The 16253-nt window shown below is 41.8% G+C and overlaps 1 protein-coding gene across 7 annotated transcripts in view; it reads left to right on the forward strand.

Annotated features, from left to right (window-relative positions):
* The window catches only part of LOC104931385 (kinase suppressor of Ras 1), a 47800-nt gene extending 32922 nt beyond the window's left edge, over positions 1–14878 (forward strand). For 4 of the 7 annotated variants that reach the window (XM_027280846.1, XM_027280843.1, XM_027280849.1 and 1 more), the window contains 19 exons: positions 453–600; positions 1758–2154; positions 2314–2474; positions 2578–2644; positions 4013–4096; positions 4185–4246; positions 4497–4609; positions 4719–4896; positions 5088–5145; positions 5539–5593; positions 6028–6273; positions 6389–6585; positions 6716–6812; positions 7273–7406; positions 7521–7652; positions 7930–8065; positions 9412–9545; positions 14369–14411; positions 14508–14878. In XM_027280846.1, the coding sequence (XP_027136647.1) occupies positions 453–600; positions 1758–2154; positions 2314–2474; positions 2578–2644; positions 4013–4096; positions 4185–4246; positions 4497–4609; positions 4719–4896; positions 5088–5145; positions 5539–5593; positions 6028–6273; positions 6389–6585; positions 6716–6812; positions 7273–7406; positions 7521–7652; positions 7930–8065; positions 9412–9545; positions 14369–14411; positions 14508–14663 (2598 nt within the window). In that variant the 3' untranslated portion in view covers positions 14664–14878. Of the gene's footprint in view, positions 1–452; positions 601–1757; positions 2155–2313; positions 2475–2577; positions 2645–4012; positions 4097–4184; positions 4247–4496; positions 4610–4718; positions 4897–5087; positions 5146–5538; positions 5594–6027; positions 6274–6388; positions 6586–6715; positions 6813–7272; positions 7407–7520; positions 7653–7929; positions 8066–9411; positions 9546–10146; positions 13051–14368; positions 14412–14507 lie in introns of those variants that run through there. The other 3 variants (XM_027280844.1, XM_027280847.1, XM_027280845.1) reach the window with 3 other exon arrangements.
* Positions 14879–16253: the final 1375 nt, after the last annotated feature.

The raw sequence follows: 16253 nt of genomic DNA on the forward strand, positions 1-16253 counted from the left end.
TCTCTAATTGATGCTAACTGAGCTGCCTTGTATTTAAACATGCACTGAAGTCTTCATGCGTGTGTTAGCTGAAGACACTTCAGGTTAAACTGGAGATCATGTCCAGTACAGAAGTACAAAGGGACCCAGTGGTGTGTGGTCTGGTTCTGGTCTTACTCTGTTCAAGTGTGCTACATATTGCATGTGGAGGTACAGTAGTTGTACATCAGCTGTACTGGGGACCTGCAGTGCCTTTTATCCTATGTTCATCTACCAGGGGGTGTCCAATCACTGAGTCATTAACTCAGTTAGATCCTGTTCCCATGCATGAGCAGAGAAAAGAACAAAATTCCATACACCCGAGCAGAGCGGTGTGTGTGTCAGGATCCCAGATACACACACTAAGTAATATGTCCTACTGATTGTTGTCGGAACATCGTCATTGATGTTGATGTCCTCCTTGTCACCCGCAGGCTGCAGCAGGGAAACTCTCAGTGGACGGGTTGCTACAGATGTCCAGCTCTGAGCTGCAGGACACGATGAGACGCCTGGGCTCCAACTCAGAAGATCGTTCCCGCCTGACTGCCGCCCTCTCCTGTCTGAAGAGCGCTAATGAAACAGGTGAACAGCCATCCTGCTTTTATGTTGTACATCAAACATAAAAAAAGGCATTCTAAAACTCTTAATTCTAAAAAAGTTTTATTTTACTCCAAAACACTGCAGAGTGCACAAACACAGGAAACACACATACAGAAACTCTGAAAAAAGTGAGGAGCACTCAAATGGTAAATGGTAAATGGACTGTACTTATATAGCGCCTTTCTAGTCTTCCGACCACTCAAAGCGCTCAAGGATTCATTCACAGCAGGCAGGTTCAGGTAGAACATCACTCTACTTTATGCCATCTTAGATGAACTGAAAAGCAGTGGGTGGGAAAAAGGCTGGTAACTGCAGAGCTTACAAGGGAGAGTGTAAACAGATGAGCAGGGAAGGTCAGGTAACTGCAGAGTCCTGCAGCAAGCAACATCAAACTAAGAACAAGTCAATTCAATAAAATATAGACAGTCAGTATCACAACAAGCCAAAAAATAATGATGCAGTTCAAGCCACATATCCAACCATCTGTCTCCAGCTCTTTCAATATGGATTTAAACTCTGCTGGAAGAAGTGGTATGGAATGCGGCAGGATGAAATAAACAAAAAACATTTTTCCTTTAATACCTTCAGAGCCACAGCGGAGGCAGAGCTCCGTGAGCACGGCTCTCCTAGTTCTTCCAACCACCCGGTTTATTTTTGGCCAAAGTGCCCCGGCCTTCTCCGCCCTTGCTCCTCAGCTTTAGAGCCCCTCGGGCCAACTCTGCAGCATCTTTGAAAATTTCTTAAATTCTAGCTACATTTCAATCTATATTTTTGTTCTCTTTTCCTCTACGATCTAATCATTTAAATTCAATGCATTTTCACTGTTTACTCTATTTTACTGCTTAATCCTTTAAAAAAAGTATAATAATATATTAGAGTTATTAGTAGTATTATTTATGTTGTTAAATAACATTAAGAATTCAATAATAAATGTCCATTGACTATAACCATATGGATTACACTGCTTTAAAACAGACAGCGATCATTAAAGTGGATTACAGTTCAGATAGATTATAGTAGATATGTTTTATTTTTTAAGTATACATGGTGAGAATTAATCAATGATATTAGATGTATTTTTTGTATCGTTACCATCTTTTTGTTGTGGCTAATTTATGATCTTTACTGTTTGACTAAAGAAGGTGACCCGAGGCCTGACTCAGGCTCCTGCAGCTCTGAGCCCCAACAGGACAGTGATGCCTTCTCTCCCATCAGCCCCCTCTCCAGCTCCAGTAGCCCTTTCTCTCCCATGCAGCCCACCAGCGCCCACGTCCGCTCCACCTCCATATCAGTGGTGCCTTGTTCGAATGACCACAGGCCTTACATATCAGCTGAAGAGTTGACTGATGCCTTCACCCCAGTGCCAAGCACCCCTCCTGCTAGCCAAGCACCAAAGACACGCGCCGTCAAGCCCACCCACACACCACCGCTTCCTTCCCGTAAAGTGCTGCAGCCCTTCCCCAACATTGCACTGACGAGAAGCAAAAGTCAGGAGTCCCAGCTGGCCAACCGCATTGAGGAGCCAGCTCTACACAAGTGGGTAGTTGGAACTGTCCAAATAATAGTTGTTCTGTCTGTATGACACATGTATAAATGATCATCACACTATGGTTTACATCCCCATGACATGTCTGTACTGTGCGGTGTCAGATAAAGTGGACTTCCATAGTTGTAAGTTGCTTTCTGTCCTCGTAGGGCCGGTAAAAAGAACAAAGTGTTGGCTGCTATTCAAATCAACGGCTGTGGAAACAATCCTGAGGACTCAGTACTGCGCTCACCGCTGCTGTCTGCCCGAACACCAGGCCCTGTCCCAGCCTCAGCACCGTATATTATATCTGGCAACCCCAGCCTGGACAGTGAGTCCCTACAACAGATGGTGGACTGGATGTCTGCTCTCATCGTGTTTCAGTGTGTCTCTTTTTGTGTTTTTGACACACTGCATTCTGATGTTGTTCACAGATGTGGCCATGCACAGGAGTTCCCCTCAGACGAAGAGAAGAGACATTGGCCTGGCTGTAACACACAGGTCAGTTAGAATGACAGCTGTCACCCACCTGCCTCATTTAGAATCTTGACACTTGACAGTTCCTATACGTTACGTGGTTAATGTGTCTCATTATTTTTAGTGATGTGGGCTGTGTGTGAAAGGTCCCACTTGTGTTAATGTCACAGTCTTTTGTCTGACATTTTATGATGCTCAACTGTCAGCTCTGCCTCCTGAACATTGTATTTAATTTAATTTATATAACACCAAATCGTGACAGAAGTTATCTCATGACACTTTCCATATCGAGCAGGTCTAGACTGCAACTCTTTATAAGACCAGACAATTCCCACCATGAGCAAACACTTGGTCGCAGTAACAACGTGATTATACAAACACTTCAGCAACATAGAAACATTATTTCTAGGCGACTCAGTTGGTAATGTTGGTGAGAGTTAGCAGCTGCTTCGAGTCTATGTAGTACCTGCACCTCCTGTTATTGAAGTCAGGGAGACTTATATATTATGTTAATAAAACTGTTAACATGATGACAGCACATGCATTGCTCTGGTAATATCAACAAATGAAATTTGACACTCAGATATGAATCCCACCCCTCACTGTACTGAAGGACTAAAAATCCTTTGCCTCAAGTATAAATCAAGTTTTAGTATTGTTCTTCTGTGAAGTTGGGGCACTGCCAAGTGGCTTCATTGAAAATGAGTGTGCCTAATTGAAACAGCAGTGTCAGAGATAGCCATTTTTCATGAATCTACTTTGCTGAATGTTGTGTACATGTACAGAATATATTTGCATTCTGCTGTCACTGATGTGTTTTCCTGGTAACTCCCTTTGAGGGTGTAGCTGCATTCAGACTGTGTGAATCTGAGAGAAGTCGGTTCAAACCCACGCCGAGCCGTCTGGCATAAACCTCAGCAGAGTCAGTGCATCTGTGTGGAAAGAATGGCATGTTGTGAGAATCCAGGAATTTGAACAATGCAGTTGCTCAGTCTGACCCACTGTTTATTTTCCCAGACAGTCAGTGTTTTCCTGTTCATCTTTCCTCACTAGCAGGCTGAGCGACAGAGCTGCGTTCTGAAAAAAATGTGGGCTGTATTTTGTGGCCATTGTTTTCAGAAACTTACTGCAGATGTACTGCTTCATGGTAAATGAGACTCTGCCTAATGTCACTGTAAGAACACCTGGGTCACCTGCTGTTGTTCTCTCTGTCCTGGGTTGTATTCAGCATCATAACTTGTATGCTCCACTAGTGTGCGCTCTAGACTCTCCCACAGATTTGTGGCTTACGTCCTAACTTTACTTCTCAGGATGCATCAAATGTTAGAAGACAGAGGATGGGAGACAGTGTCAGCATGATTTAAAAATAATAATTCTCTCTGTCCTTTGAAGGTTTTCAACAAAGTCCTGGCTCTCCCAGACGTGCAAAGTTTGTCACAAGAGCATGATGTTTGGTGTCAAATGCAAACACTGCAAGTAAGAGAATGAAAATAAAACGCCGTGCTTCATTCTAGTACTGTTTGTCATGGTCTCATGAGGGTACATCGTGTCCATCTGTTCACAGGTTCAAGTGCCACAACAAATGTACGAAAGACGCTCCTTCGTGTCGGATTTTATTTCCCACATGTAAGCATTTTTTCCTTTGTCAGATCATGACACAAGATAACCGGTGCATGAGGGAAGTTATGTCTATTGATCATGGGGGGGGGGGGCCTGTTTGGGTTGATCACTACAAGAATGACATTTCCAACAGGAAGCAAACGCAGAGTGTGGGAGAATATTCCTGATTCCTGTTTCAGTCTACAAACAGGCAGCTGCATTGTTTTCATACAGACTTGAAAAGTTTAAAGATGAAATGTTTTAATGTGGCTTTCAGTGCCAAGAATGCGCAGAGCAGAATCAGTGCCATCAGATATCAATAATCGGATTGATCACACAGCTGAGATCCCACTGCAGTTTGGCACTTTACCAAAGGCAATAGCCAAAAGGGTTAGTACACCTTCCTGTTCTTTTCTTTTCTTTTCTTTTCTTTTCATATTTTTGGAGTCTGTTGAATTGTGTGTGTGTGTGTGTGTGTGTGTGTGTGTGTGTGTGTTAGCAGGAGCCTGCCCCCAGTTTAAACCAGCTGGACTCCAGCAGTAACCCATCATCAGCCACCTCCTCCGCACCTTCCTCCCCAGCACATTTACAGCAGAGTAACCCCCCGAGTGTCAGCGCCACCCCTCCACCCAACCCGTCACCCCAGGGCTCCTGGGACAACCGCTTCCACTTCCCAGGTCAATACCATGTCACTGGTATCACTAACATACACACAAGCTCTGTGCACACAGAACAGTACAGGTTCTAAGATTTATTCTGGAGATGTTTAGTCTGGAAGGAGGGCTGCTTTATTCATGTAGTATTTTTGGAGTACTTTGAGCATTACTCTTATAGCAGTGCAGTATTGTGAAGTTGTATTTCCCAACAGATGTTCCTGCTTCCACATATACTGCTGTTCAACATTCTGGCAGCCACCACGAGCCTGGGTAAGAGATCTGATCGTAGCTCATCACTTTCTATAAATGTTGTTGAGCCCTTACAAGATGGGGAACAAACCAGGCCCCTCATGTGAATGGTTCAGCCGATCTTTATCCTTATGTGAAAGAACCACACCGAAAGGAGATCAGAAAAAAAAAAGTGGATTAGAAAGATATTAGACGTGTTTCTTTTGCGATCATTATTTTAATAAATGAGTTACAAAACTTTACAGACTACCATTTCATGTTCTGTCCACCAGAGGGCACTGTTTATTTCTTGCTCATTTAGAGACAAACATTATGATGTGTGTGTATATATACTGTATATATATATTGTATGTATTTGTATCAGGCTGTTTTTTTTGTGAGCTTAATAACCTAAATATCATTTTTATATCTCAGTGTGTCACAGGATTCCGTCACCGACATACAACTGACAGCAACGGAACAAGGAGGGGTGAGTTCTAGCAGTCACATGCAGTTACAACACTGAAAAGAGGAAGTGAGGATCATTAATGTGCTCACATGGTTTACAGCACCTGATTTACTGCTGTGGAGTATAACCACACTAAGACTCTTAGTTTGGTTGTGTTTCGATTCAGTTGATTTCCATCTGGAGAAAACAGGATCAGTCCTAGCGGTGTCAATAGATGTCCAAAATAATACACAACCAAAATGACATCACCTATAGATATAACGATAATGATTGATATCATTCTGCATGAAACAAGAGATCCTGAGATACTTAAACTTCTTCACTGAGGTTAGCAACTCACACTCAACACAGAGAGAGCAGGGAACCATGGCCTCCATGGAGCAACCTTGATGTACCAAACTGAAGTAGTTTCACAAAAATTAGTCTTAATTCAACAGTCACTGATGTTGTTTCAGGAGGGGGAGGCAGAGGAAGAGTACCCAGCTGAGGATGAGGAAGCAGCTGACCATGGCTGCAGAAAAACAAACACAGAGGAGTGTGATGAGGACGGGCTGGAGGACCTGCCGTCTTCCATATGTCGTCGCGGGGCCGTTGGCCGCTGGAGGGGCCCCATCTCTCGTAAGGCCAGCCAGACCAGCGTATACCTGCAGGAGTGGGACATTCCATATGAGCAGCTGCAGCTCGGAGAGCTCATTGGCAAGGTAAAGATAGTAAAGTATAATATCATATAATCTAATCTAATATAGACACAGTAAATCTTGGTAGAATGTAAAATATCAACACCTTGGTCCAACATATTTGACATTGTGGCTCCAGGGTCGCTGGGGGAAGGTGCACAAGGGTCGCTGGCATGGTGAAGTGGCCATTCGCCTGCTGGAGATTGACGGCAACAACCAGGATCACCTGAAGCTCTTTAAGAAGGAGGTGATGAACTACAGGCAGACCAGGCACGAGAACGTTGTCCTGTTCATGGGCGCCTGCATGGCTCCCCCCCACCTCGCCATCATTACCAGGTGCCGCTGCATGACTCAGCAAAAAACAGATCTCATGTCTGCTGTTATTCCCTCATTTCCGGTGGCACATTTCTGTTTAAGATGATGATTTATTATATGTTTAATAACACTGCATTGATTTTCTGTGCAGTTTCTGCAAAGGTCTGACTCTATACTCTGTTGTAAGAGAAAGAGGTCACATGCTCGACCTCAATAAAACCAGACAGATTGCTCAGGAGATTGTGAAGGTAAGCAAAAAAAAATATATATTTTTTTATTTTAGAACAGATTATCACAGAACAAAGTGATGTCCATGAAAGTGTGACATTATCAAATTACTTTAGTTTGTCAAAGATATGCTGGAGAATAGAAACAGGCAAATATTGCATGTGCATATATGAGCATAATAATAATTAATGAATAATACACACACGTCACACACGTGTTGATGTCAATCCATCCTCATCAGAACTCTGCGATACCAATATCAAAAGTCCAATATGGGGGTTCAGTGTATGTAGCATACCTGTGTAATTGATAACATATAATAATGACTTTATTTGGATAAGAGGGTGATGCATTACTATACAGTAAGTAGCCTTTATATCAGAATCATTTGATTTATTTATGGAAAGAAATACATGACTAAATGTGACTCTGTCATAGAAATGTCTTGTTCGTTGTTCAATAAATCCATTTTCTTTACAGGGAATGGGTTATCTGCACGCCAAAGGAATCATTCACAAAGATCTGAAGTCCAAAAATGTGTTCTATGACACAAACAAGGTAGTCATCACAGACTTTGGCCTGTTTGGGATGTCTGGAGTGGTACAAGAGGGCAGGTAAGAGTGAGATCAGTGCTACTCTAAAATCTGTGGTAAGCCATGATTGTTATTTTCATTAATACTGTACAAATGTGTGTGTGTTTGTCTGTGTGTGTGTGTTTGTGTGTTTAGAAGAAAGAACGTGTTACGGATACCTCGGGGTTGGCTCTACTACCTGGCTCCAGAGATTGTTCAAAAAATGAGTCCAGAGGTTGATGAGGACCAGCTGCCGTTCTCCGGAGCTGCTGACGTTTATGCATTTGGGTACTGACTGATGTTGATGAAACATCCTGCTCACATTCAACACACACTCCATTTATATTATATGTTAAAGTGAAGGTGGTATCAGCACTATGTTCACACAAACAGATTAAAAGCAGAAACAATGACGCGAGCACACCAGTTGTCTTTGTGTAACCTGAACAAACATGTTCAACAATGTTAATGTAGGCACTTTATGAAAACTTTATTTCCCTCACATATTTCCCTCATATGACATCCAACACTGTTCCTGATCTGATTTTTGCGTTGGCATTTTCAGTACAATCTGGTATGAGCTGCAGGTCGGAGACTGGCCAATCACCGACCGGTCTGTGGAAGCTACAATCTGGCTAGTGGGCAGCAATGAGGGCATTAAGAAGGTGCTGGCAGAAGCCAACCTAGGCAAGGAGGTCACGGTGAGTCTTTACATAGATCTTAGAAAAACACCCACTAGAGCTATTATCATTATTATTGTATTATTATGGTTATGCTGCAAACAGTTATTTCTGACACAGATATGTGGCATAATATATACTTTATATACTGTATATACTCACACATCTTTAGTACCAGCAGAGAAAATGTGCTCCACTCCACAGGATTTTTGAGAGCTCTTTCACACTTTTATTATTAGACTATTTACTATTATTATTGTTAGTATCATAAGTGTGGATTATGTTTCTGTTACAAACATATACATGTTGTAAAATGTTACTGTCATGCCCCAAAGGAAGACGTGTTTGGCATTCTGATTATCAGACCTAGTCTGTCTAGTTCCGGTGTGTAAAAGTTGTAGGTGGAGCTGGTTTGAGATGTTGGTGTGACTCTCACCTCCAAGACAGAACAATTTATATCTCCTATGGAGAACCACAAGGCTCCATCTTAGGTCCTGTGTTATTTTCACAATATATACAGTGCTGCTCAAAAGTTTGTGATCTCTACAGCGATTATCAGATTTTCTTTTCTTCTTTCTTAAAAAATACTAAAATAACCTTATTTAATGTTAAGTTGTACCCAAATTCACAATTATGGCATTTCAAATAATGGACTCAAACAAAAGAATTTTTTTTTTTTTTTTTTTTTTTTTAAAGGTTTTATTTAAGAAATAATCTGATTTCATGGGTGCAAAAGTATGTAAAACTCCTAACCTCAACCAAACGGTTTCTGTAGTGACTCATCAGTCTCTCACATCTACTATAGAAAATATTTGCCATTACCAATGTTCTTGTGTCTTTTGCTGATATTTTAGAAGGTCGTCCACTTCTAGGCAGAGTTGTAGTCTTTTTTAATGATCTCCATTTGTAGATGATCTGCCTCACAGTGTAATGATGAAGCTCAATTTTTTTAGATGACTTTATAGCTTTCCCCAGACAAATGTGCTGTCACTACCCTCTTCCTGAGGTCCTCTGAGATCTCGCTTCCTCTCTGCATGATTGACCTGTATGGAATCAGTGATGCACAATTTCGTCCCTAAACATCTCTGATGTTATTGGTCCATTTCAGTGATTCATTTAGACACCAATTTGTCCCGCCAGATTCTATTTAACTGCTTGTTTTAACCAATGAAGATCAGGGTTCACAAACTTTTACACTTACATAAGTTAACCAAAAACTCTTTTTAATTTAGTCTTGACAGCACAATTGACTTTTTTAAAAGGAGCATTTACATTAAACTCGTGTTGGATACAAACAGTCGCAGCTGAATTGTGAACCAGTACATCTCACTCACTTGATCAATGGACACCTCCTTCCATCCCAACAGGAGATCCTGTCAGCCTGCTGGTCTGCTGAGGCAGACAACAGGCCGACTTTCACCCAGCTCACAGACATGCTGGAGAGACTCCCCAAACTGAACCGCAGGCTTTCCCACCCCGGACACTTCTGGAAGACAAACGAGTACGTATCATAGAAAGAGAAGGTGTATGAATGGTCCGGGGTGAACCAGCCTACAACATCATTCACACAAACGTTCCCAGAGGGAGTGTGTATCATTTTATTTAGTCGATCAACTTCAAAATGTTCATGTCATTGAGGTAAAAATGAGCTGGAGCTAAAAGGAACCAATACACCATCCATCAAATGGAAAATGTTGTAAATAGGATTTTGTAAAGAAATGTGAATACTGTCCTGCTGAGTATCAACTAATATAAATGACCATGTATAATGTGACTACTGTTTTGTATGTTGATGATAGATCTGGCTCATATTTTGCTGTGTTTTAGATGTTTCCTCTACACCTCCATTCATCTGTCTTTCCTTTCACAGTGGTAATATTTTCTCCTCTGTTTCTGAGCTTCATCTCTCCTTCTCTTTCTCTATGATTTCATCTCCTCTGGGTGCCGACCGCTCCACTTCTGCCTGTCCCTGTTGTGCCTGATCCTGGCGGTCTCCCTTTGACTCCACGTCTTCACTACTGTCTCTGCCGACACTTTCTTTGTCTCTTGTTTCCCAACACTCCTCATTTCTGTCTCCTCACTTTGTTGTTCTCCTGGTGAAGGTCATGGGATCATCACTGCCTGAGAGATCACTGCCCTCAGGGCCTACATGCGCACTGTCCATACATGTACAAATACAGCAGCTGAGAGAAGCGAAGGTGCTCCTTCTCTTCTTTATGTTTGAGTGAGCACATATCCAGCCATCATGTGATCTGTATCTGGCATTGATAAGCCTCCATGTTATCTTCATTCTGCCCGCATTGTGATTCAAACTCACTGTGCAAGGTATGTAGGCAGCTTGTGTGTGTGTGTGTGTGTGTGTGTGTGTGTGTGTGTGTCAGATGAAGGGAACAAGGGGACGGTCACATGGCAGACGGATACAGATGAGGCTTTTCGGTACTCTTTCTAAAGTAAGTGTGACATATCTGTCACAGATATCGACGCCTGTCACACACACCAAATGTACCACAGAAGAAGAAAGTGACATGCAGTAGCCAGCATGTGCTGATCCGGATAATGATGTGATAAAACAAAGGGTGCAGTTTTATAATCCATCTCCTGTCAGTGGGGAAGTTTGCCGGCACAAGTGTTATCTCAGCAACTGCCGTCAGTCATGTGACCCTTGTCTTGCACTTTGTAGTGGTCTAGTATGTCTAAGGCGGCTGTGAAAAGTTCTAAGCATAATAATTCAGAAAGAGGAAACAAAAGCTCTGCACTGTAGTTGGAATATACACAATGTAAAATATGTCATCATTCATCTTATGGCTAATACATACAGCATCTGCTACGCTGCAGCTGCCAGTAGTCATGGATGTTTACATGTAGATGCTGATGCTGCGGCTACACTGCTGCCATATTGGTGAGGGAGAGCCACTCCTGATGGGTGTCTGACTGCAATTACTTGACTTATTAAAAATACATTTTACATATGTTTCTCTTTCTACTGTCAGACAGTGGAATGAGTAGGTCATTTGATTACAGCTCAGTAAAACTGTTGGCCTGCAGATCAATGTGTTATTTTCTGATGTTCATGTGGTGTTTGTTTCTGCACCACATGTACTTTTCTTACAAGAACGTCACCCTCAGACCAAACCCAGCTTCCCTGATATTTAACAACAGTGCAGACCATTGCTAACTCCACACACACACACACACACACACACACACACACACACACACACACACACACACACACACACACACCACTCTGACATTTTAGAGCTTTTCTCGTTCGAGACAGTGTTTAATCACAGCAGCAGCGATGTGCTACCTTAAACAAACAGACACTTGGCTCTTAAATGCTTTCCTGATCTGTACAGCCAGAGTGTGGCCGGGTGCTGTTTCTGTTTGTGTTGTACGTGTTTTAAAATCAAATAATAATCAAATAATGATGATAATGATAATAATACCTCATCAGTCAGCAGATGAGACTGCTAGCTGCTACATATGTTTTGTCTTTGCTAACTAGCCTGAAATGTAAAAACTACTTTTTTTGTGTGCCAACTGCTCCTCCTATCTAGCCACTAACCACTCATATCTCTTTATGAATGTAAATCTCTATCCATTTGTCAGCAGACAGAGTGCTTCATCACCTGTTTCATAGCTGGAAGGCTGCTGGTTTCAGCTCTTATCAGCTATGATTCCTGCTAATTATTGTACAATAACATTTATTCCAAGGTTGCCATCACAGAGGGTTGGTTCACTCAAAATGCGAAAATTCATTAATTTTTATTGACCTCTTCATGCTATGTGTCTGTGCAGATTAGTTTTGGTTTGGACATGTTGCGTCTGTCTGAGAGTTCTATCTTTGCAACACAGTGAGAGGAAATTGACTTTTTATGAGATGAAAAAGGAACATCAGTTTGCAGAAACCAAATGTGGACACTTTTTATGGGAACTGCTTCCCCTGAACACTGTCTGCAGCATGGTTCCAGGAATCACAGTGTTGTGTTGTTGGTCTGTCCATATTAAGATGTGTGATCCAAGATGATGAATTATGATCATTTTCGTCATCAAGTCAAAAATTCAGTTTCTCCATTACCTCCAATGCCAAAACAAGGACATTCTCATCAGCCTCTGCTGTAGCATTGCCATTGGGAGCATGCACTGTAGCATCCTGGCATTAGCATTTAGCCAAAGCACTAGTGTGCCCAAGTACAGCCCTGTAGAGCTTTCAGCATGGCTGTAGACTCTCAGTCACTCAATGTTTTAAGCACCAAAAAGGAACATACCATCCACCTCCACTGTGTTGTGGCTAATCTCAGATGGACATTCCCAAACCTGGACACACAAACAAACAGTATCTGCATGGAGAGGTTCCAGAGGTCATGTGAAAACCTGTATTATCGTAAGTTGGCTGAACTGACCCATTGAAAAGTATGTGTGCCCACAATATATGAAAACAAGCAAGAGATCCACATAGACGCCTGCACATGAAAATTTAAAGTTTACATGTCAGGTGAGCTCCTTTTGATTTCAGGCGTCATGAAAAGCTGTTCCTAAATGACTTGGGCCATGGATTTCACTATTATCATCATGAATGATTTCATGAGAGCTACAGGTGAACTGTCTGTTTGTCCAGTGTTTGACGAGCTGGAGGACATAATTAGAAACAATAGTTCCATTCAAGTATAGAAATGATGCTGATACTGCCACAGGTCATTCAATCATTTGTGGACACTTCACCAGCAGAGTGCAACCCAGTCAACCATGATCAGAATGACCTGATGCACAAGTGTGTATACAGTGCTGGAGGCTGTATTAAAATACAGTGTTTGTGTTTGTACTATTGGTACTTCAGTCATATTTATGTATAGATTTGAACACACTGTGTAAACTGTTGTCAGTGGATTGGTGTTTTTGTTTTTTGGGGGGGTTCATGTGTAGAGTATTTTTGTACAGAACGTGTTGATATGTTGTAACATTTGGTCTGAACAATTGTCAATATTAAAACTGATCTCCAGTGACTGTGTGCTCTCTTTTGTTATAGAATCAGAAATGATACAAACATGTGCATACCATATTATAAATGATAAAATAAGAGCCCCCACAACAGGGACATTCACTTGTTAGATAGCTATTATATAAAATTATTTAATTAACTTGATAATTCACATGTTGATAATATAAAATATGCAGTGCCTATACAAGCCGGTTGTAAAGAACACTTGTGTCAGTACCAGGATCAGTCAACACAAGCCCACTATTCAGTTTCAAAATCTTAAGAATTAAGAATTTCAGAACAGAGGTGCCAACAGGTTCATTGTTTTTTTTTAAATATTGTTTTTTTTGGCCTTTTGCCTTAATTGATAGGACAGCTGAAGATCAACAGGAAACGTGGGGAGGCCACACAGGTCGGGACTTGAGCCCTGGCCCCCGCAGCGAGCCTTTGCATATGTGGCGGCTGCTCTACCGACTGAGCTAAACACCACCACCAACAGGCCCATTGTCTCTAAATTGTCTGTAGGTGTGAATGTGAACATGAATGGTTGTTTGTCTCTATGTGCCCTGTGATGTGCTGGGATTGGCCTGGATAAGAATAAGCAGTAAGGAGCAGTTAGGAGCAGCAGGAGAATTAATAGGTGGATTTCAGAACAGGAGCTGTGCAGTTCATAATTCATGTTTAATAAAATCAGGCCTGTTTTGCAAATAAAACTAAACCAGCCTAAAAGTCTGCAGCTGTACCAGGAGCTGTGGACACTGAAGATAAACTGTAAACTAATCTGTATGCTGAATATCATATCACTAAACAACTCTTCAAAATCCTCTCAATGAACAATCTTCTTTATCCAAATCAATCTGGTTTCACTCGACCGAAACTGCTGTTGTTGTGACAGCATCCTTAAAATAAGCCAGTCCTTTTTCTGCTTGACTTGTCAGCTGTCTTTGACACAGTCAACCCATCCTCCTCTCTATTCTCTCAAACATGGATATCTCTGGTTCGGCTTGTTCCTGGTTTGAATCCTACCTCAAAGGGCGCTCATTCAGCATAATCAGGCTTGGACAGTCACCTCACCACAGGGATGCCACAGGGCTCGGTTCTGGGCCTCTTCTATTTGCTATCTACACCATCTCCCTGGGTCCGATTATGGTAAATGGACTGTACTTAGCATAGCTTAGCATAGCATAGCGCATAGCATAGCACCTTTCTGCAGTCCGACCACTCAAAGCGCTTTTACACTACATATCTCATTCACACAGTCATACACTGATGGCATTAAGCTTTTCACTGTGTGTAAATCCTTTTTGAGATTCCTTCAGTGATTGTTGTGCTTCATTCAACAGGAAGTGCGTTCAAGAGCAAAATGACCAACAGATACTCCCCAAGGTGATTATAATTAATTCCTATGTGTGTTATTGATTTTGTGGCCTCTAAGCAGTCCTGTGTTCTCATCAACATGCTTTGTTCTCCCCTAACGTGCAGAAAATGTTGGTGAACAACAAAAAACACCATCCTGCCCAAAGAAGTCTTCAACCAAGTGCCACTGTGATATCATGTAACAAATGTCAGTGTAAGGTTTATGATGATAACAATGGGAGCTTTAATTCTCAGCTGGTCCAGTGTGAGCTCAAGAAATGAAGACCTGAAGTAACTGGATGTATCCATTTTAACCATCCATTTTCTTTGTGTTCATTGTTTACAGTCTTGTATCTTCTCTAACTGAATGTTTTACCTCTTGGTGCATTATTACCTAAATGAATACAGTTTCATGTTTGTGTCTTTTTTTGTGTCAGAATTAAAAATTGTGTCATGTGAAAATGAACTGTCTGTAAAATAAAAAGGTATTCCATGCAGTTAATGTTTATTATTTAACATCTCAAATATTCATGTCATGTTTAAAGTTAGGAAAATACTCAGTGAGACTCCAAACAAAAAGAACACTGGTTAATTTTAGACAAAGATATAAAAAAAAGTACACATGATGAGGAAAATAAAGACTTTCACTTTTTTGGTCACGAGCCTTGTGTGCTTTCCTGACACGGCCAATCAGATCTAATGCTCTTCTGTTGTTAAGGCTTGAAATGTGAAAACTAGTTTTAAGATAAATGTGCACAGTGACCCTCAAAAACACCAAAAGCATCAATGTTGTGTGGTCAGACCTGTCCTCACTAAAGTGACATCAAGGGAAAACAACTCAAAGAGAAACTACATGCTGTGTCTATTTAACATGTCTTAGTGTCCCAGATAGCAGTATTGAGATGCCTGACTGCTTCTTTTCCAGTCTACAGAGAACTTTTCATTCACGTGTATCAGCTTTGAGAGCTGCTGTTGTAGCTGTGTTTGGTCACTGCGTTGCTGCACTAGTTACCACTCCAGCTCCACTGGATATTTCCCAGTCAAGCAGGCAGTGATGTGGCCCACTCTTCCTCCAGACTTGTTACTGGAGCTGATCATCTTGTCCTTCTGGAGGGAGGTGATTCCCTCCTGGAGAGCTGTTACGACCCCGGCTCTTGGCAAGCAACACAGGTGACAAACAACAATCAATGCGGCCAAAGTAACTTTTATTATAGTCAAATGTCAAAACCAAGGACAACAATAACGACAAAATGTGGAGGCTGGTGGTGTTGCAGCAGGCTGCAATGAGTGAGAGAGAGAGTGGGTGGAGCTACCCAGAGCTCTTAAAGGCTTCCAAACAGGTGCCAGAGATCAGGAGGGGAAAAGATGAAGAGGAGCCTCTGATCACCTGAAAACTGAGATTAGAGAACATTTAGAGAAGTTAGAAAAAAACTTAGAGATTAGCCTTGGACATAACAACAGCTGATACCAGGCCCTCCACAGTCAGATACTGAACGCTGTCAGCACCTACGCTAAACGAAGATGCACCAAAGTGAAGCTAAAGCCACAACAAGGCAGTAAAGATCAAGTGAGATGTAGCATTGTCTTGAAACTCTGGCTTGTTGGCGATGAGCTCCTCCTTGGTTGGAATATTAATACCCATGTAACAAAGGTACCTGATGGGTGGAGAGACAACCCAGATGTGGACCTGTTGAGGACAAAACACAGGTGATCGGACTACTGTGGAGGATTTAGTGACATCTAGTGGTGTAGGACTTGTTGTCAGGTGATTATATGCAAATGTAAAGTTCCTTAAACGTCCACTTGAGGCTGACTCCAGAGGTGGCTCAGTCTCCATAAGTCCCCATGTTCAAATGTCCAACTTCACAGCAG

This window comes from Larimichthys crocea, chromosome VII (assembly GCF_000972845.2).
Source record: "Larimichthys crocea isolate SSNF chromosome VII, L_crocea_2.0, whole genome shotgun sequence".
NCBI classification, from domain to species: Eukaryota; Metazoa; Chordata; class Actinopteri; family Sciaenidae; genus Larimichthys; species Larimichthys crocea.